General features: G+C 29.1%; 1 protein-coding gene across 1 annotated transcript; it reads right to left on the bottom strand.

Moving 5' to 3' along the window:
• Nucleotides 1–986: 986 nt before the first annotated feature.
• Nucleotides 987–22,013, bottom strand: LOC135948761 (solute carrier family 23 member 1). The gene is made up of 8 exons (XM_065498199.1): nt 21,768–22,013; nt 7,443–8,065; nt 7,242–7,362; nt 6,922–7,177; nt 6,704–6,843; nt 6,247–6,616; nt 5,704–5,824; nt 987–1,528 (listed from the first exon to the last, which is right to left on the bottom strand). The coding sequence occupies exons 1-8, from the start codon at nt 21,804–21,806 to the stop codon at nt 1,465–1,467; spliced, it is 1,734 nt and encodes a 577-aa protein (XP_065354271.1). The 5' UTR covers nt 21,807–22,013; the 3' UTR covers nt 987–1,464.
• Nucleotides 22,014–23,377: the final 1,364 nt, after the last annotated feature.

Genomic DNA, 23,377 nt, shown 5'->3' with positions numbered 1-23,377 from the left:
TAACAAAATGAATTACAATTCAAAACAAAAAACATACAGTTCTAAATAAAAAAACAGACAAAACTAAAATAACTCGCATGTACTCAATTTTGCACCCCACAATAACTTTAGGGAAGAATTGCATTTTTTAAAAAAATTTTCAAAATCCTTTATTACGTAAATAAAATTTTACACGCATTGGCATATTTTCTATACATTTTTCATTAACTTTTTTTGGAATACTCTCTCTCTCTCGTGCTCAATCCGCTGTTAAAGCGGAATGGCAAGTCTATAAATTTTTCAATAGGATGGTGACCCAATGCACACGTCAAAAATCGTAAAGAATGGTGTTCCTAGAAAAATGTCTTATTAATGCTGTTATTAGCTAAATGTCCTGAGTTCAATCCTATTGAGATTTTTTAGTGAATCGTGAATTGGCGGTTGAAACAATACCGATTAACTCCTACCAATGTGTACGAGCTTTAACAGCGGATTGAGCACGAGAGAGAGAGAGTATTCCAAAAAAAGTTAATGAAAAATTTATAGAAAATATGCCAATGCGTGTAAAATTTTATTTAAGTAATAAAGGATTTTGAAAATTTTTTTAAAAAATGCAATTCTTCCCTAAAGTTATTGTGGGGTGCAAAATTGAGTACATGCGAGTTATTTTAGTTTTGTCTGTTTTTTTATTTATAACTGAATGTTTTTTGTTTTGAATTGTAATTCATTTCGTTACATATTAGACATAAAATAAATGACAGAACAAATTTTTGGATTTGCTTTATTAGTTTTATTTTTATTCCATAAGAAGTGCACAAAATAGAAACATGTACTCATTTGAGCTCCCCACTGTATGTATATGATGGTTAACCGGTTTTTTCGATGTCTGTTAACCGAAAACCCGGTTTTCTAGTAAAGGCCAATTTTCGGTTAACCGACAAACCTGTTTATTAAAAAGTCGGTTTTTTATAAACACTATTTGTAACTAAAAAAAATAAAACCAAGCGTTAATGAAAATAATGTTTATTTATTAGGTAAAAATGTTGATATGTATAAACGTAAAATAATTTTAATATAAAAAAAATAAAATTTTCAATAAAAATTATCTACAAAAATAGATTTGCTTTGGATAAGTCTTATTTTGTTCTTCAGTAGCTAAACTAACTGATGTTAAATTTAAGTGCGATTGTATAAATAATGGTACTTTTTCTGATGAAGATAGTTTCTCTAGAAGATAAGATTTTTATGAAAAAATTTTAAGAAATCAAAAAATGTACCATTATTTACCCAATTTTATAACTTTCAATCGATTATCGATACGGGTTGTAGTTATTCGATTTCACTTAAGTATATTTAGCAATAGTTAGTTTTAGCAACTAATGAACTGAATAAGACCCATCCAAAGCAATTCTATTTTCTAAGATCATTTCCATTGTACATACATATGTACATATGTACGTTGAAATGAAGTGACATTTTAAATGTTCAACTATCTTTTGTTTGTAATTTATACGTGGGTAAGAAAGGTACATAATAAGTCCACTTCCAGCTGCAAAAAAAAAGAAAACAAACAAAACAGTAAGAAATTATTAAAAGTAAGGGAAATACATATAATAAATTAAGGGGAAATATACATAATCCCTATAATTTATTCTCATATAAGTTAATTTTAAGAATTCAATATTACATGTATTCTAAGTTCTAAAAGAAATTATACAGAGATGTTTTTTATTCTTCAAATAAATAAAATGTAATTTGTCAAAAGTTATTCCATTCAGATTTTAAAACTTTCACAATTGATCTTGGAAGTGCTCCAGCAAAATGGGTTGGAATTAAAGTACATATCGTCCCCTCAATAAAACAATAGTGTATAAGCATATACACCATTATTTTATTGCATAATAAGAATCTGGTCAAAATTTGGTGAAATTCTACTTCCACAAAGTGGGTCAAAAGATCAATTGAAATATTACTTTTGTTCTAGATGTCTACCTACTAACACAAAAATTTTAAACTCAATTAATTCGAAATGGCAACAAAATTATACACTATTGTTTTATTAAGGGGACGATATGTACCTATGTATTTCGGTTTCCGCTTACAAACATTTTTAAAAATAAGAAGTTTTTAAATCGATCATACTTTGTTGTTAATGAGTATTTATAATTTACAAGTGTGTTAAACGAAGCTTAATTATATCACTTTGTAAAGATGCCGGCCGACTTAAATTGGTAAAAAAATAGCCAAAATGTTGGCTTCAAAATTTAGCAACTTATAACTTTTTTCGGATGGTTATTGAGTAATAACTAGAGTTTTTCTTTTTCCGCACTTTTTCATTTCCCGGGAATCGGTATTCATTTCGAAATTTCACGTGATCCCGGGAATTCCCGCCTATAACAAATTATTCAATTTTAAAAATGTAGACTTTGTTTAAAATGTAAAAAATGTCTTTGGTTTTAAATTGTAATTGGATACAAATAAAAAAATCCAATAAAAATTTAATATAGAGATAAACTGACACGATTTCTAATTTTGGTTATGTACAAACTTGTGACCTTTTTGTTCTACCTTCGCACAGTGGGGCAGAATCGAAATTTTTTTGGAAATAAATCTGGCATTTTTAAACGGCTGGTCCGATTGGGATACAATTTGACGTGGGCGTAGGGAGTATTCGAGTTTAAAATGGAATAAATGTGGTTCAAATTGTTCCTAATATTTGCAATCCTATTAAAATATAATAAAATAAATAAATATTTGTATGATGGGACACAAAAAAATGGCACGTGTTTAAAAATTTTACATGTTGAAGGTACTTGGCTACGCCCACGTCAAATTTTATCCCGATCGGACCAGCTGTTTAGAAATACCAGATTTATTTCCAAAAAATTTCGATTCTGTCCCACTGTGCTTCGTTAGATACCAATTAATTCTGTTAATTCGCAAAAAATAAATATTTTATTTTTTTTAATTTTGAAAAAACAATGCATTGCTTATTAAATCAAAAATGAAGTAAAGATGTTAATTAAAACTTGATGATAAACCAATAATATTAAACAAAATTCAGTTCCACGAAAGGTGGGTTTATTCCAAAAATTTTAGTTTTACTCTTTGTAAAAAACCAAAATACTAAAATAATTCCACATTCGACCGGATAGAATTCGGTGCAAGCCGTGAACATTCATGTGTTTTTGGAATATTTTGAATAATGAACTTGTTATTGGTCTATTTGGGTTGAATCTTTTTTCGTGTATGAATCTTCAGCATTTGTTTCAAAGCTTTAAGCTTCTTTTAGAGAAAATCAAGTTCAAAAAAATCACATAAAACTAAGGAAAATAATTCCCCGGAATTCTCGTACAATTTCCCTGGATTTCGGTATTGACAATTTTGCGGAATTCCCGGGATTTCTCGTCCCGGTAATTCCCGTGAAAAACTCTAGTAATAATACAAATCTAAATCCAAAAGCTGGAATATTTGGAATAAAAATAAAAAAAGAAACTATAACTAATGAAATTAGTTATATGTATAAGAAATAATTAACTATTTAGGTCGGTTTCATAAATTTTAAAAGAAACTTTTTTTGCGATTTTAAGAGAATGACAACCACGACTGAAAAAACAAAAACCCCTCAAACTTTTTTACAAGATGATTTGAATAGGAGAAAACACTATTAGAGCTAATTACAACTTCTCAAGGGCAAAAATAATAGTTTAAATTTTTTATTTAGTTTTTTATTTAAAATTTAAATATTTAATTTTTTTAATTTAATTGGTATGTTTTAGGTTAAGATTGCGGCGAAAACTAAGCTCTCTTTTTTTTGCTATTAAATTGTTTATTGAAACCGAGTACATACATACATGCATATATATTTTCTATTTATTTTTTTTTAATTTGAGAGAAAAATCTGTCACGTACGATATTTAATTTTATTTATTATAAAATGATCCGTCTCTCACGATTCGCAAATTTACGCATATTTCTACATGTACCTCAAAATTACTTCCGTTTTATGTTACATACGATATACCCTTATTTTGGACAACACTGTTTCGAAAGAACTTATTATTATTTTTTTAAAATATAGTACCCTCTGAATGGAACATAAAGACCAAATTATTTTTCAGATACTCCAATATTTGCAAAATCTATTCCACTCTATAGGCGTACAAATGTCACGTACGATGACATGGAATTGCCCATAAACAATAAATATTACATACATATCGTCACCTGAAACGCAAAATAATGTAACACCATTTCAATAATTTATAAAGTGATGAGTAAAAACTAGGGTATTCGAATTATTCGATTTTTCCCTTGTTCGAATAAAACGAATAATTCGATGACACGTTTAAAATTAATCGAATTATTCGAATAATTTAAATTGTCTTAAAAAAAAGTAAAGAATGAAGTTTTGATGTACGTTTTTTAATACTTTGTTGTTAAAGAAAAACAAAAAATAACGTATATCAAAACTAAAAAAATTGAGATAGTTGGACATGATCCTCAATTCAAATACAATATAAACGTATTAAGTACTTTTTTATGTCGTTCATTAATTCGGGTTTTAAATTGAGTAACTAAGTCTTTAGTAAATTAATTATTCACTATTTCTAAATTATTTATAACAAATTGTATTATACATCAAGCTCTATAAACGTTGCCGAATCTTTGCTTAATAAAGTGGTCTTGGGGAATTACACAATAAAGGGAATCTGTCCAAAGTTTGAAATCATTGTCAGTGAACGTGGCTAATTTAACACGAAACAAGTTTATTACTATGTTAGACAAAGAACTCCATGCTTTTCTTGCAACAAAACATTAGTTTGCAATATTTGTGTTTAACATTAGATTTATTAAATATTTTGCAACACTTAGGTACGCGGTTAATAACATCACTTACATACATATATTTTGCTATCATGGCCTTCATCTATTTCAATGTAATCATTATAATGTCATCCTCAATATCACTTTCGACGACCGTTTCAAAATCACATTCAACACCACTTTAACGTAAGTTAATATTTTTATTGTTAATTGCGATTCTTCTAATATTTCGCCAGCTAACTAACAAAATTTCATTGGTTCAAGTCCTAAGTTAAAAATTTTGAAAGATTTGTTTCTAGAATTGTAACTTCTTGCAGTATTATTTATATACATATTTAGAGAAGGAGCTATCGGAACACTCATCTACAGTGATCGAAAGTCCCTTTGTCTTTAGTTATTTGTCGAATTTCAGAAACAATACAATTTTTGTGAGTCATTATTACTTATTTAAATTTGAAATTATGAACAATTTTAAGCAATAATAATTTAATAAATTTAAATATATACATATATGAACATTTATTCGTTTTATTCGATTATTCTACATAAAATTGTTCGAATTATTCGTTATTCGAAAATGGCCATTTTTAAACTGTTCGAATAATTATTCGTAAGAAGTTATCCGATTATCGAACGATCATTAGACGAGTGAATTAACCTAGTAAAAACCCATTACAAAATGAAAACTATCTGTGATATAAAATTAATTTTTTCAAAGTTATTATATAAATCAGAGTGACAAAAGAACATTTCCAAATTCAGATTATGTTTTTTTAATTATTTATCACTATGTATCAAAAATTCGATTTCGGTATTTCTGATGTTACGTTGTTTTACATTTAAGGTGACGATATGTATGTAAACTTTTTTAAATATAAAGAAAATGTTTAGACATACCGCTTTAACGTTTCCATGCCATAGGGAAAATCATAATCTGTTGCAGTACCATCGTTAATATTGTCATCACCAAGAGGCATTTCCTTGGCCCAATTTACAAGTCCACGTTCCTCTGGAGTTCCTACACGATTAAATTTATTATACATATGTGTTTATTATATTTCCACTACATTTTTCTTAAACATACATATTCGGCTTAAAAACAATTTTTGGTTAAAAACAATGTTTGGTTAAAAAAAATTTGAGAAAAAAAGTTAAAAAATCGATTTTAAATAGCAACCTAAGTTAGACTATAACTATAAAGGAGGTTTCGGGAAGTTGATTTCAACATACATACAGATTGGCAGACGGAATATGGGACCGGCAATGAAAAATGTAGAAATTACAAACGGAATGACAAACTTACATACATATGTATGTATATGTATTTATATACCCTTACCCAATCATGGTTAATGTTATATAAAAAAGGACAAAACTTGTAGGTTTTTTTCTGATGTACATATGTATATCTGTTGAAGTTATAAATAATAAAAGAATTACCAGGAATTATGTTATCCAGTAAGCAGCCTAATAGACCACCCACTAGAATGGTGGTACCCAATAGCACGGTCAGTGTCGAATTAACTGTATCGTTTCCAGTTCGAATGGCATCCGGATGTTGCTGTATCCATTTGCATAATACCATAGGGAAAAATATTGATAGACCAAGTATGTAAAGGTTTCGAGCAGATCGTAAGTCTACATATTGCAATGTGGATAGGCCAAACGCCACAATCATACCAAACATAACACAAAATATGCCGCCAACTACAGAGTCTGGAATTAAAATGAAAACAGCTCCAAACTTTCCAATAACACCTTGTAAGATCATTATAAATGCTGCCCATTGTATAACACGTCTAGATCCGATCTATAACACAAGCAAGCAACCCCAATAATATTAATTAATTAATTTATTATGAAAAATGTATTTTGGCAAATGTATGTGTATATGTACCTTTGTGACTCCAATGGCGCCAACATTCTCACCAAAGGTATTTGTACCATTGCCTGCACCCCAAAGACCAGCTAAAACTGTACCTAATCCTTCAGTACCAATACCACGATTTATGGCATGTAATGGTGGTGATTGAGCTTCTACAAGTTATTGAAACAGGATCGAATTAATTATGTACATATGTATGTACATAAGCACAATCAAACGTCTAGTCTTACCTGCCATTTGGGATACTGTTGGGTAATAGCTCAACGATTCTACGGTACATGCCAAAACCCCAGCAAGCATACCCAAAACACCGGATAAAGTAACAGATGGTAAACCAAATTGTCCTGGATATGGAATGTAAAACCATTTAGCATTAGTTAAGACATTAATGCGTACATCGGTCCTAGATGGATGACCTTCCTCGAATACATTAGTCAGCGTAAGAATTCCACACAGGCCCCACATTAACATTATTGTTAAAAGCACCTAAACTCGAAAAACATGCACAATCAAATTTTCAAATGCCAAAACAACTGAAAAACAAATTTACCGGAAACAAACGAAACAGCAGAAATGGTCGAAACTCAAGACCGTGACCTTTTCGATAAACTGGCATGGGTATGGCAACATTTGACATTATTTGAGAGAATAATGTTAACATAGATGTAGTCCTGGTTAAAAGATGTTTCCGTTTAAACGATTCATGTAGAGAGACAACAATAAATACAACACTTTAAATCGAAAAGCTTACCCTACCGCAATACCCCAATGCTTCGCGGCTGTTTCTGCAGCATGTTCAAATAACGTTAGTCCCACCAATGATACTGTTGGCACAATTGTCAGGGGAGTTACAAATCGAAGGATTTTACCCACTAGGCCTGTGTAACCCAAAATGACTTGTACCATGGCTGAAACTGCGATTGCACCTGATAACTCACGCATGCGCACCTGCCACAGTTCTTGACGACTATCTTCGTCCATTTCTTTGATTTCATCATCGGGTGGACATTTCCATTGTGGCAACGCCAGTATGGCCAATGTAGGAACCAAAAACGATATCGTACCACCCTGAACAATTGGTAAACGAACTCCCCAGGTTGCTTGAACATATGTCACTATACCAGTTACAAAAATCATTGTCGAAATGATAATTCCACGGTTTGGATCCTCGTCTGACATACAAAGAGCTGGTGTTAAAATAAATGGTATCGAAACTATCGCACCAATCATTGTTAAATAATGTTGAAATGCTAAAAATATACTCAGATACCAAGGAGGATTATCATTTATGCCATACAAGAGCTTCGATGTTTTCTTGACACCTAAATCCTTATCGTACTGAGAATCATTTGTTTTGGCTTCATTTTCTGGGATCTGCAGGGAAAAATGGAGAATATTAACAGTTATATATTTTGAGACCGTTGCAAGGCTAAAGAATTGGTGATACATATTTAAAAAAAAATCATAAATCTCTTTGATCGTGAAATGCAACTTCTAGAGAGAAGTTTTGTATAATTTAAAAAGGTTTAGATAATAATTGCATTTAGACCGAATTTGTATGAATGAAAGCTATTTTCAAATTGCTCCATTCTATAACGAATTAATTTAAGGGTCATTTAAAAATGTGAAGGAGATTCCAAAAAATGTTTCAAATTCAATTAAAATATTAACGGGAGATGCTACAAACCCTTTCCTATCTGAAATTTAAAAACAACAAATATAATGTTTGAGAATTGTTAATTGTTAGCTTGAACATATGTAGATGTTGTTAAAAATATAATCACGTAAGCACCATTTTTTTCTATACATTATCAATATAATATGAAAATGGGGTCACATTTATATTAACCTATATATCGTCAGCTACATTCTTAGTCGACTGGGCGTGTTTTCATCAGAAATTCACATACATATGTATATTATTTAATATTCTATTTCTATGTGCTCCTAGCAGTTTCGTATTTATTATCCCTAGTGCACTTAAAAGGTAAAAAAGGAAGCAGGGTTGGCTACCGATTCAAAACGGTAATAAGGTAACGGTAACTATAATTTGGATTATTTCGGTAACGGTATTTGCTGTTATTTCGAAAGATATCGGTCATAAAATTTTAAATTAAATTTAAAAAAAAAAAAATTAAATTACAATGTTGGTGTTCATGCCAAATAAGCGATTTTCCTTATTTCCCCTGCAATTCCTATTTTTCCTACGAATGCAATGTGTTTCAGTATAATTCCAATTGTCATTAGTTCTAAGTTAATTGTAAAGAGTCGTTATTGTTAAGAATTCCATCTTCCAAACGATTGAATAAATAATTAGAAAATATCCTAATTACTTTGTTTTATTTGTTTCCTTTCTTTTCATATTTATTTGTTTCAGCTCAGTTTTGAACATCTCTTCCAATTTATTATGTATATTCAAATTTCTGTATATTTTAATAAACACAGTTATAGAATTTTGGATGGTATTTAAAATTAATTTAAGTAAATAAGTCCCAAAGAAATCATGATATCAAAAGATCGAGAAACACGTACAACAGTAATTAATTTTCCATCCCTGATGTAAACTGTTAAAAAGTGAACGAATGACAACTGACATTGTGATTTTAACAAAACCACTATTCTTTAGAGATTGTATATTATTTATTTATTTATATGTACGTACATATTTATATAGTATATGTATGTACATTAAAAACTTAGTAAATCTACTTAATATTGATTTATTACTTAATTAAAATTTTTGCATTTAATTACACATTAAGGAATTGGTGTTTTTATTGAATTATTGCGATTTGAAAAATTGTAGTTTAATTTAGCACGAACAGCTGTCATCAACCAACACTTGCTTATTTATATGCATTATTATACTTGAGGGGCATTTCATTTTAAAATACTATCTGTATTTGCGACAAAAATGATCTTTGAAAGAAGCACGATGATGATAAAATCATAGTTGTGTGTAATTATTTTTTAAAAATAAAAGAACGAATACTTTCATGTATGCTTGCACATACATACATACATATTTTTCTCTATTTTGTTATATAGATTTACGGTTAAACAATTGAATGGCAAAAAAATATTTAATTCGAGTTGTCGATTTCTGGAAATGCTGATAAAACCTTTGAATGACGCTAATATTTTCTAAGGATAAAAATAAAATAGATGTTAAATACATATGTAAGTTAACAAAAAAAGGTTTTCTACAAATTTAAAAATATTATAACTTGAAGAAGACTCGGATGTTTTAGTGATGGATATTTAAGAAAAAGTAAATTTGCGTGGAAATATTTAAGTAATTAATGGAAAACAATGAAATATAGCAAGCAATTTTGTTCCTAAATAACTGTCATATTGTCATGTAGTACATACAATCGGATGTGTATAAAATCGAGACATTTATGCAGATTTTCAATACCAAATTTCTCATGAATTTATATCAAATTTCTCATCATTGTCGAGCCGTAGGATATTTGGGAAACGACTTTATTTGAGAAATTGCTAAAAAGTCCATAATGACAATACAGGTCAGGTCGTTGTTCACATTTAGAAGATACAAATTAAAAACAGGTAAGAGAGCTATATTCGGCAGTGCTGAATCTTATATAGCCAAATAATACTTTACAAAAATTTTAATATTTTGGTAAACCATTATACAACAATAACCAGGTAAAATCAGTAGGGAGAGTTTAAAATTGTATGCCTTGTTATGTCAAATATGAGAAAAAGAGAAAAAAATATATGAATAAGAATAAAGAAAATTTAAAAATGGTTTACATTTGAAAAATATAATTCATTTGCATACCCCAAAAAATTATTTACTCCTTTTATTGGCTCAGGAGAAGTTAGTGCATTTGGCTTTAAACGTGCGCGTTTAGAATCTTGATGCAGCTCAATGTAATCGCTGTTATCAAAATGGTACATACAAATCCTGGAGTGTTTCTTCAACTCAACGCCGCAAGCTGTACTCCATTCTTTAATTTTTTGTTCAGGACATTTTAAAAACCTTATATCCTTTTGTTCAAATGAACATTTACACACTCATATTTCTTGTTATATGGTTTAATAGTTAAATTGATTTCTTCACAAAAATACTTAATAAACTTTTTTTAATTTTTGATGTTTTATTTTTATTTTTATATGTAAGTCTGACAATTTAAGGCATGAAAAATTGATAACTTACTATTCTACTGATTCTACCTTGTAATAGTTATATTATGTTGGTAAACAAAATAAAAAATTCAAAATTTATATACTACATATTCATTTTTTTTATTAGTTAAAAAAAAATTGTATATCAAAAAATTTAGTTTTGTGAAAAAAAAAATCGGAATAAAAAAAGTTTTCCCGATTTTGATCCATTGTAGGTCTAACTTACTTCAAATGCAAATGCCTTTGAAATATATGTATATCATTAGATATCCATTTTGTCTATATTAATGACATAGTATATTTTATACATATGTATACATCGAGGTTGTCCTGGTTTTTTCCTTATATCTCAGCTATTTGTGGGCCGATTTTCTTTTAAATAGCCACCGAACCGGGCTTATAACAGATATGTTGATGTATGAATCATGTATGTAAGTTATTTTATGGCTACGGAATGTTGATTTTAACATACAGACGGACAGGCGGACATCGACTCCACTATCTATAATGATCCAGAATATATAGTACATATATATTTTGTGGGGTCGCAAATAAAAAATGTAGAAATTACGAACGGAATAACAAACTTGTATACATATATAATTAAATTACAAACAACACTAAATTTAAATTTTGCTTTAATAAGGGTATTTTGATACCCACCAACAAAAAGATTGAGGGTCATTCCTTTTGTAATACATCGAAATATTGGATAAAAGTATATATGTATATATGTTCTATGGTGATCTAGCTATATCCGCATATCTGTCTGTCTGTTGAATGGCCGATATGTAGAGGGTGGTATATGGTTATGTAAGAATCGGCACTGCCGAATGTAACACTATTACTTGTTTTATTTCTGCGAATGAACGTAGAAAAAAAATACCCTCAGATATAAAGTTAAAGCGAATTTTATAAGTTTGGATTTTTTAATTTTAGATTAAGAATAATTTTAGATAATTTAATGCTATAAGTGTTCTTACTAAAAATGGTTTAATAATTCATAATTCTTGGAATAATTTGCGCTTAGTACTATTATTAAATATTTGTAGTTAATTTTAATAAGTTTGTTTGCATCTAATGTAAAATTATTGAATATGTTAATTGAGATGACTATATTTAGCTATTCTCTACTATTGTTTTTATTTATTTCATTGAATTTGATAATAATATATTTAGGGTGTAGTAAAACCGAAATATTAGATTAGATATAATTCGTGCTCAGTTCAATACATGTGCTTATGTACATTGAAATGAAAATGTACCGAAATATTATTTTACATTTCAGCTTGATTTTAAACACATGAACATAATAATCGAAGATAAAAGATAGAGTGAATTATTCTTTCAGTTTAGTTCGATACTTGTCGAACAATATAGAATACTCTAATCCATTATTCTCAAATCAATATTTTATAATAAATTCATATAGAGTTTTTATTAAATATGCATTCAAATCCGAAACAATGCTCTGAAAAACCAAATTCTATAAATGTTGAAGCAAATACATACGTAAGTAGTTGACACGGTTTTTGAAATACGGAAGGTGCAATTACATAAGTATGTATATATATACATATTTTGTTTATGTTTACATAGGAATCTCTAATATGTTCGCATAACCGATCAAGGGCAGTACATGTGATCTGGGCCCTATTCCACAAAACAACCTAACAACACTTCACTTTGCACTTATCAAATTTTTGTTCAATTTGCAAAACTTTATGTTCCTCAGAACTATACAATTTGATAAGTGATGAATTGAAATTGATAAGTGTAATTTGCAAATTTTTTGCAATTTTTATATTCTCTTTGCAATTTCTGTTCTACGTACGTTTTCTTGTTCAAAGTGCAATGTTAATATTGAAAAGATTTTGCAAATAATTATGCTGTTTCGTTCCACAAAAACTGTAAATTCTATTGTTCTATTTTGATAAGTTTGTCAAAAATTAGCAAGGTAAACGATCGCTCTACAAATTCATATTGTTATAACTAGTGAAACTTTAAAAACGTTAAGACGTGAATTTTTGTTCGACGATAGTGAAGACGCGGTTATAACAAGAAATTATAGAGACCGAATTAATTTTTCATGACTTTTTGTACAATTTAAAAAAAAATTAAAAATGAAAAAAAAAATTGCAAAAATATTAAAAAATAAATTTTGAAAAAAAATATTTGGCATAAAATTGTCACTAAAAAAATAAAAAATAAAATTTAAAAAATTAATTTTGGAAAAAAAATTTTTGACATAAAACTTTTGTCACTAAAATAATTAAAAAACATTTTGAAATGAAAATTAAGAAAAATATTTGTTTAGCTAAAAAAATTTGGTGAATATCCGAATATAGCTCTCTTACTTTTTTTTTTCTTGGACCAGCACTCAGGGGATGACACCTACTCATGCAAAGCATTGTGTTGGAACTAGGAAAATATGTTGGTTATGGGAGGGAGGATAGAGGGAGTAGTGTTTGTGGACATTTGATTTGAATTTTCCTATATTGAAAGTGACAGGAAATACTTCAGGAGGAAGCTTATTCCACATACGGACAGTACGGCTAAAGAACGAATTTTCCCTGTAATGTGTTGTGCGATCTACTGTCCAGTCGACAACGAATTGATGTGCCCTCGCCAAAGAGCGTGTGTTGCGTAAAAATCTACGGGTTTCGGGAACAAGTTCCCTAATTTCAGCAGAGCATATACCATTGTAATATCGGTAGAACAGTGAAACACAACCCTACTGTCACCGATAAGCATCTTCGCCCTCTCCTGTACGCGGTCGAGTAACTCCAAAATAGACTTCGAAGCACCGGCCCACACATGAGAGTTGTATTCCATTTTAGGTCGGATATAAGTGGTGTAAATAGTAAGGAGATCAGATGGAGTGAAATATTTCTTACACCGTTTTAGAAAACCAAGGCACTTGAATGCTTCTTTCGACACTCGAAAAATGTGTTTTGTCCAGCGGACATCGCACTGAATACTCATGCCTAGAACATCAAGAGCTTCTGATTCCTTAATATTTACACCACCTATAAAAACAGATGGAGCAACATGATCTGTTGTGCGTTTGTGGGTTAACATACAACATTGAGTCTTGCGTGCATTAAAATCGACTCTATTCGCACAACCCCATACAGAGATTGTCACAAGATCTTGGTTGAGCGTATCATTCATATTTTGCCTCATTGCCCCAATCTCCGACAGGTTTGGTCTATAATTGAATGCATATGAATGGCAAATGTTGCTGTCATCTGCAAAAGAGTAGATAGGGTTGGAAGTTTGACGTAGAAGGTCGTTTATAAAGATAAGAAATAGAGTAGGATAAAGGACGGAGCCTTGCGGTACCCCTGAATTGATCTTGAACCCGTTTGATGAAATTCCATCTATAACAACTCGTATATTGCGATCTCTGAGAAAGTTCGATATAAATCGACAGAAGTTATTACCAACACCAAAAGCAATAAGTTTTGCTAAAAGCGCACCATGCCATACTCTATCAAACGCTTTAGAAATATCTAGAGCCACCACTTACTACTTTCGCCAAAACGGTGTATGGAACGACACCATTTTTCCGATAGGAAGGCTAGCAAGTCTCCCGTAGAGCGTCCTCTACGAAAGCCATTGCTGCCGGTTGCTGAGTAAATTGTTGGAAATTTGCCGGCACGGTATAAAGTGCTGAAAAGGTTAGCTAATGGACGAGCTACCGTCGAAGAACACTGCTTCAAGACCAGTGCTGGTATACCATCAGAACCAGGAGACTTATTTATGTTGAAATCCGCTATTTTGCGGCTCATTTTAACACGTACTATTTAGCAAAGCAGAGTGAAAAGTAATAAGACAGAAATGCAAAGATGATTAAATGCTTTGTGGAACACTTTGCCCACTCACTTTGCACAGAGAGTGCAAAGACTTTGCAAAGATAGCAAAGAGAACAAAGAATTTGCTTATTGCAAAGTATGATTTGCAAAGAATATTGTGGAACAGAAACACTTATTTATCACTTTGCCAAAAAATGAGATTTGTTAAGTGCAAACTGAAAAGTTGATAAGTTGTTTATGGAATAAGTCCCTGGTGTTTACCATTGCCGATTTTTACCATAGTTTTTGTATTTTTAAAGAGTTTTCATATTGCTCGTATCAAATAAAATTTAAAATGTTTTCAAATAATATTAAAGTGTTCAGTTGACTAAACAATTAAACTAAAAATTTTGACGAGAAATCCTACTATTTTTAATATTTCTTTATATTGAACACCATATACATATATATATGTATATTCTATATTATCCATACATTCCATGCAGGAAGTGTCAATAGTGAAACTATACTGACTTACTATTGACACAGTCACCAGTACTAGTGACTTATTTTACCTCAGACAATGCTATTTACTATAGACATTTAACATGTGCGTGTACGATTTTACTATTGACTAGGTACTTATTCTTTAGTACATTTTAGTAATTCTAATCTACACTTTTGGTACTTTTCTGAAGTAGATATAAATAATGAAACTGCATATTTTGTTAATATTTGACGTTGTATTAAACAAATTAAAAAATGAAATGGTATGAATTCATAACAGATGGAAGAGTCGTCTTCGTTGACAGTGTCGCTAAAAAGTCACCAAAATAGTCCACAAAACTGCTGACTTCAGGGTTATATATTTTCCATACAAACAAGATTTTGAATATACAAATATTTTTAAAATAATTTCCAAAAGAACATCTGAAAATTTCATTTGCATCATGAATGAATGCAGGTTCATTAGATACGAATATTGAAAGTTAGGGCCTAATTAAGAAACACGAAAGGAAAAAAATTTCATATTTTTTTAATGAAAATCACTTTTCATTAAAATTTATTTTTTTTATAATTTTTAAATAATTTTTCATAAAAAAAATTTGAAAATTTAAATCGTGAATAAAAACGCGAAATTTAAAAGAATAGCCCAAAGGACTGAATATGGTCAAGATCGGAAGACCCAAGTATAAAAAAACTATATTTGTTTTATATAGTGATTTTTATTGCCCATAAATGCCTCTTGGGGTTTGGTTATATAAATAAAAACTAAATATGTAAATTAAATATTTATTTTAAAAACAACCGTTCTTTTTTGAACTATTCTAATGTATTAATGCATTTATCTATACATATAAAGCTATAATTCAAAGTTTTACAGTTTGCTTACTAACAAGACATTTCATCAGTTTACATTATGAGAGCATTTTTTGTAACAACTTATAATTATTATTATTATTACTTTATTAAAATTTAATAATCTTAATTAATGGAAATTTATGTCAAAATGTTTACATTGAATAAAATATATGTAGGTATGTATGTTTGTATTGATGTATTTATTCTAGTATTAGTTATTATTAGATATTTGTTGTATTCTAATAAAACCATGCAGTTCTGGCGAATGTCTTGATAAAAAAATCAAAAATCAAGACAAATCAGCCGACAATAGGTTCTGTGTATGTGGTAATGAGTTTCTAGTGTGAAACGTTTTATTAAACAAAAAGCTATCTAGTTGACAGAGTCTGAAAATACCCTGAAGGAAACCTGGGGACAAGTGTCTCCAAGTCACCAGTTTTGTCGACTATTTTGGTGACTTTTTAGCGACATTGTCAACGAAGCGTCAACGAAGACGACTCTTCCATCTGTTATGAATTCATATCATTTCGTTTTTTAATTTGTTTAATACAATGTCAAATGTTAACAAAATATGCAGTTTCATTATTTATATCTACTTCAGAAAAGTACCAAAAGTGTAGATTAGAATTACTAAAATGTACTAAAGAATAAGTACCTAGTCAATAGTAATATCGTCAGTAGTAGACTTCCAATGACATGCACATGTTAAATGTCTATAGTAAATAGCATTGTCTGGGGTAAAATAAGTCACTAGTACTGGTTACTGTGTAAATAGTAAGTCAGTATAGTTTCACTATTGACATTTCCTGCAGGGTAACTTGTTCATAAGTCCAATTAATAGAAATTTACTTTAATAATAGTAATAATAAAAAATAATTCCCTTAAAATATTTATTATAAACTAGATGACAGCCCCGGCTTCGCCCGGTAGCTATTTACTAATGTAGTTCTTCATGTTTCTCCCAAAAATGTCTCTTATTAAGAAAAGTGAGAAGTGAAAAGATGGCAATTTATTAAAAATTAAAATTTCCGAATTTTTGAATTTTTTTCTTTACAAATATCTCCTGAAAATTTCGAATCGAATAAAAAAATCAATCAAATCCCTCCAGCCGTTCTCGCGTGATGCCATTACATACATGGACCACTTCATTTTTATATATATAGATAGATTAGAGTTCGTTTGTGACCAGGTCACTTCATTTGTTTTTCGAGTATCATAATTTTTCTGAAGGTTTTTGCATAAATAAAAATAATGGCGTCTTTTTTTTTGGAAAATGTTCATTCCTTGTGGTGGTTCAACGTACCTAAAGACGCGGATTTTGAGCACATTTTTCTATAGAGCAAAAACGGTTGAATATATTGCAAATCTGATTTCACCAGTCGATTCTACATAAAAAATTATTACAATTGATGTTTTTGGAATCCTTAAAATTTGTTCCAAAAACCCACAACAGAGGGCACAAATCTCATTAAAAAAATAAAAAAGGATTTTAGTTTTTTTAAACATGCACGATGAAAAGGCATTTAAAAATGGTACCAATATTTATTTTCTATCATAACCCGTTAAAAAGTTGTGTGGTTTTAAAAATGTTTTGTTAAGGCAAACTAATAAAAAAAAATTCTATACTTTTTTTACCAATTATTATTTTCTTGTTAAATAAATAACTTTGAAGCCTCATAACTTTTTAATGGTGTCGTTTTGCTAAGCTTAAAATGCCTTTTCATCGCGCAAAAACCCACAATAGTTCCAAAAACCCACAATAGGTTTTTGGAACTATTTTTAAAGATTCAAAAAACATCAATTGTATTAATTTTTGATGCAGAATGCAGAAAGCCACAGAACAAAAGGTAATTTTCGCATTTTTTCAAAAATTGGTTTTTTGGTATTTTTATAATATTTGGGTTGAAATATTCTAGAAACAAATTCCAGTTACCATTTCCAGGTTCATGCAGTTTTTGAAGGGGGCGAAATAAATAAAAAATTTATAAAAATTTATAATTTATAGATTTTTGGTAATTATTCGAACTTTTTTTATATATACATATAATTTGAAAGTAAATTTTAGACAATTGGCAAATTGGAATGCATTCATTTGAATATTATTTGTAAATTTGACGAAATTTCAAATATTTGTATTATATGTATATGTACATATATGTATTCTTATTATTACAAATTTATCATTTTATTAGTGTTGCTGTACTCAACCTTTGGTTAACAATTCAGCTATGAATGTTTTTGTGTTTTTCTTTCTTTCTCCTTGGTGTTGATTCGTTGAATCAAACTGGAGATTGAAAACTGATTTTAGTCTTTTTCTGTGCCATGTGTATATTTTATTTATAGATTTTTGGTAATTATTCTTTCATGAAAATAGATAGAGAGTATTGAATATATGAAGTCCCTCGATATGCAAGTGTCGAATTTACTCAAAAACAAATGAGCTGGAGTCTGCCAAGTAATCAGACATTAGTGAAGGGTTTTGCAAAAAAATGGGTACATTATCTCAATCAATACTGCAGGGTATATATACATGCAACACAGGAAGATAGACAGTAAGAAAAGTTTCAAATTTCGTTGTGCTTAACTTGGAATTAACTATAAGTTACAACGTTAACTATAGAACACAACGTTCTGTTGTATTTATTAATATGGAAATTGTTGTTGGCTCTATTTTTTTTTTATAAAATTAGTAAAATTTCATATTATAAAAAATTATCGCAAATTGTTAATACATAGTATGTAGTATTTAATTCAAAAAATCGAATAGAACGTAGTATAAGTATTTCTTTATAAATATATTATAAAATATCCCAATACATATCGTTAGCTGAAATGTAATAATGTAATGCAAAATTTTCGAAATGGATTTTTTATTGATTCTATATTATAATGTTAGTTTGAAAAATATAAGCCCACACATTTTTATTGATACAAAATAAACCTTTTATATACATATATTTATGATATCCCAAAATCAAAATTTTAAAATTAAGCCTATTTTATGAATGGAAAGTTTTAAAAACCAATGTACAACAACTTTTTATGTCGCCAGTAAATTTTTAAATTCCCGCTACTTGAACGTGCCATTTGTCATTTGCGACCGCATACAGTTATATTATATTCTGAATGGTTATAGATAGCGGAGTCGATGTTGCCATGTCGGTCTGTCTGTTGAATTCAGCTGATATTTAAACTCGGGAAAATCGGTCCGCCTACCTCAATTTTCTCCAAACAAATTTTTTTCATCCAAAAAGGTGTTCACAACATTTTTTTCGACAAAAATAGTTTTCAATATTTATCTTAAAGTATAATTTGGTGTAGGGTATATATGATTTGGCACAGACGAATATAGCTCCCTTGAAAGTGGTCGAATTTTGACCACCAGGCGATCCTAGTAAATTTAAATCTATCAAAGTTAAATTAATATCATGACAGGTCTGTCTATATACATATATAAGTTGCCAAATTTAAATTAAAATATACAGGCTATCTTATGTAGAAAAGAAAATTGTCTGATTACGTTTCTAATAAAAGTTGTAAAATAAGAGAAAAAATTAAATAAAGACACATAGGAACTGAACAATAAATTTCAGTGAATTTATCAAAAATATTTACACTGAGTATAAGAACTTTAAAAACCCAAACAATAAAAATGATAATGAATTTGCAAAATTTAAAATAAATTGTATTAAATTTATCATTTGTATTTTTAAAATTACTGATAAAACTCGAGATTTTTTTAAGATTATTTTATCAAAGGAAACTAATTTTGTATTGAAATTTTGTGTTATAAACCTTTAAATAATTTATTTTCATTATGTTATAGAGCTTTATTGTTTATGTTTTTTGAAATAAATATATAAATAAATAAATAGCTTGTTAATGCATAAATACCTTATAATTGAATATTGAAAATATTTATAAAATAAAATCGGTATTTGCACATAAAAAAATCGCAGTTTCGGTGTAATATTTAAGTTTGAAATGTAATTTTTTTCCGTTTCCAACCTTTATGTACTACATACATACATATGTATGTATATGGGCAATTCCATTATGCCGCACGGGATCGTCGTACACATTTAAAGTGAAAAATAGTCAAAATAAATAAAATTTTTAGTTTGACAAAAGGCTTAGTTTATAGCTCTCAGTTAGCCCTATAATTGGTGCTAAGTTTGATTTTGGGCAAGTTTTCATTTTCAAGATAATTGCAAAAAACCGAGGCATTCGCACGGGATTCGAACGCCAATTTCAGCGAAACCAGATTCAAAATTAGTTATACTTTTTTTTAAATTAATTTTAATCAGAGTAAACTAATAACTCAAATAAACTTAATTTTTGCAGAAATGATTGAATGAAATATAATGCTGGGTATACACGATACTATTTTTCGTACTAATCGTAGTATGAGTTGAAGTACGATTTTGTGATAGACGTTACTACAAATCGTACTATTTCCTTTGAAAAAAATGACAAGTAATAAAAATATCACAAAAATCAAAAATTTTTGATTTTCATACTTCGTTAGTACGACAACATGATACACGTTACTAATTTCATACTTATACGATTTATCGTACGACTTATCGTAACGTGTATACCTAGCATAATTCAAATAATTTGACAATTGTTTGAATTTTTAAATTTAATTGTAATAAAATTTATTATAATTTTTTTTTCTTGTTATTATTCTTTGGCAAAAACACTAACAATTGTGTCATAACAAAGCAATAACACTAAAAAATTATAATTTTTTATCTTGACAACCATTTTGACGTTTATCATGCAAACAATTTATCAAGTATAGACATAGGGTAAAGTATTGTACATATATATCAATAAAAATAATATATTTAAATGAAATAGTTTCAGGAACATCAAACGGATTTTTTCCAGAACACGCAGTTCTATCTGATTTTCCTTCTTGCCCATTGCAACAAAAGTAGTCCAACTGGGCTATACCTGGAATTCTGTTCACTTCTTTCAAATTTTTGTCTAAATTATATAACAAAAAATGCTTTTCAATCTGATCAAACGGCATAAGATATATTTCATTTATGTAAGAAAAAATAATTTTCAATTTTTTTAAGTAAAGTAAAGTTTCTTTTATTTGAATTGTATAAAAATTCCCTGGTTGGACTCAATATTTGACAATATTTCTGCATATACTTCCGACGCACTGATACCAAATGTTGTTTTTCAATGTCGCACGGGACATCGAAATACTATGTGATAATGAAAAGCAAAAACTTACAGTTATTTGCAATAGCATAATTTCTTATGTATTCTTTTTTGACTCTTTGTACCCTCAGGAAGATTTTAGATATCAAAAGTCAATGCATAATGTATCTCTTTAAGAACTTGTATCAAAACAAAACGTGCATTATAAATATTCAAATCAGAAAAGTTGCCTTTGTTCGACTTTGCATTCGGATATCTCGAAATGGGTTATGAATAAATGGAAAATTTCTTTACATTATTTAAATTTGATTGTTTCCCTATGAAAATATGATAAAACAAAGTGTTTTCAAACACATTTAATTTTCTGGTCTCGGTGGACCTTTCGGTGGAAATTACCATATACATATATACCTATATGATATTCACTCAATTGTGCATTGAAAATCACGTGCCAATAATTTATTTATCTTTATATTTTGGGTGTTTGTTCTTTGTTTTTAAACACATTCTTTATACATATGTATGTACATATGTTTTTACATATTTATTTTTATTTTTTTTTTATCAATAATAATTGAACTTACAGATTGAGTTGCATCAATTGTAACACTGGCCAACTCCATGATCTACAAATAACACTTTTTATTATATCCTTGACTTTTTATATACAATAATGTACAATATAAATATACATAAATATATATTGTACACTAATAGCAACAAGATATTTTTTATTTATAGATATTTTCCTTTTTATCGGTAACACGATTTTGTTTTTAATTCATTTAAATTAACCGTAAATAACTGTGATCTCGTCAAATGTTATTGAGAAAATGAAAAAAAACAAGTTCCTAAAGAACTGATCGTAAAAGGTTTTTTTTTTAATTTTTCTTATATTTCTCTTATTGTGTAAGTACAAGTAAGTATGAGTTTTGTGACTTTTGGTTGGTTGGCAATGTTATCATTGTATCAATTGGCGTTGGCATCGACATCGGGCGGCATCGCTACAACGTCATTAAATTAATAGATCGATAAAACAATAAATCGCGATTCTTTTAAACAACAGCAGAGTATTTCAAAAAATATTGTAGATTTATAAACACATTGACCAATCACCGCGACGTGTATGTAGTACAACTTACAAAATCATGATAAGATGAAACTATAATATTCAGTGTTTTATATGTAGCTAAAACATTGCACAGTGAAGCTGAAGAGAAAGTAGTGTCATTGCCAATCTGGATACATTTTATGAATGAACCTTGTTAAAAAGATGCATTCACAATTTAGGCTTGTAATTAAAGAAGCACTAGAAATGGGTTAATATGTATGTCGTACAAATACTTAGTTTATTACCCATTCCGATTTGTGTTGTCTAAATACTCCCAAATGTGATGAAATTTGACACATTAGGTATAACTAATTTTGGCGAAATTTTTGTCATACCACCATTTTTTTAGGTCATTCGGAATCAAAAACATCACTCACCACACCAATTTCTAAAATAAATCAATTTTTTTTCTCTGACACATTATATGATCATTAGGGTGGCCCTTAATAAACGAAAGTTGGATTTTGGCCATTCTCACCCTCCAGTTTGGTGAACATTAGTAAAAAAATCATCCTGAAAAAATTTTAGGTAAATCGGTTGGGGATAAGACAAGCCCTCTGAAGTTTTAAGATGCATTTACAAGGGGAAAAAATGAATTTTTTTCAGTTTTTGTAAAAATTTTGCCATTAAAAAATAACTTTTGCAATTTAATTTAAAAGAATCGAAATGTGTACGTAATTGTTGTTCTAATGAGACATAAAAAACAGAAATTGGTAAAAAAATTTAAACTTATTAAAAATTCGCCAGGCCATTAACGTGTCTCAGGCAACTAGAATAAGAAAGGTAGGAACAAAATTAATATATTTTGATAAATATTAAAATTAAAGCTCATTTTTGGATTTAAATACCAAAATGTTTAATCTCGTTAAAATGATTTTCAGAAGAGGGCCTCATATGGGAGGGGGATTAACAAATCCCGAAATATGAGATTTTTGATATTTTAGGAAGATTTTTGAAGCATCCAAAATACTTAGAAAGCTAAATGTCAGCATATTTATAATACTAATCTCGCTTCAAATCCAAACGCAGCCAGATTTTTTCATTTGAATCAGGGAGCAGCATGTCTCCCTTGCATTGACAGGC

Source organism: Calliphora vicina, chromosome 1 (genome assembly GCF_958450345.1).
Source record: "Calliphora vicina chromosome 1, idCalVici1.1, whole genome shotgun sequence".
Classification (NCBI taxonomy): Eukaryota; Metazoa; Arthropoda; class Insecta; order Diptera; family Calliphoridae; genus Calliphora; species Calliphora vicina.
This window is presented reverse-complemented; position numbering and strand designations above follow the sequence as displayed.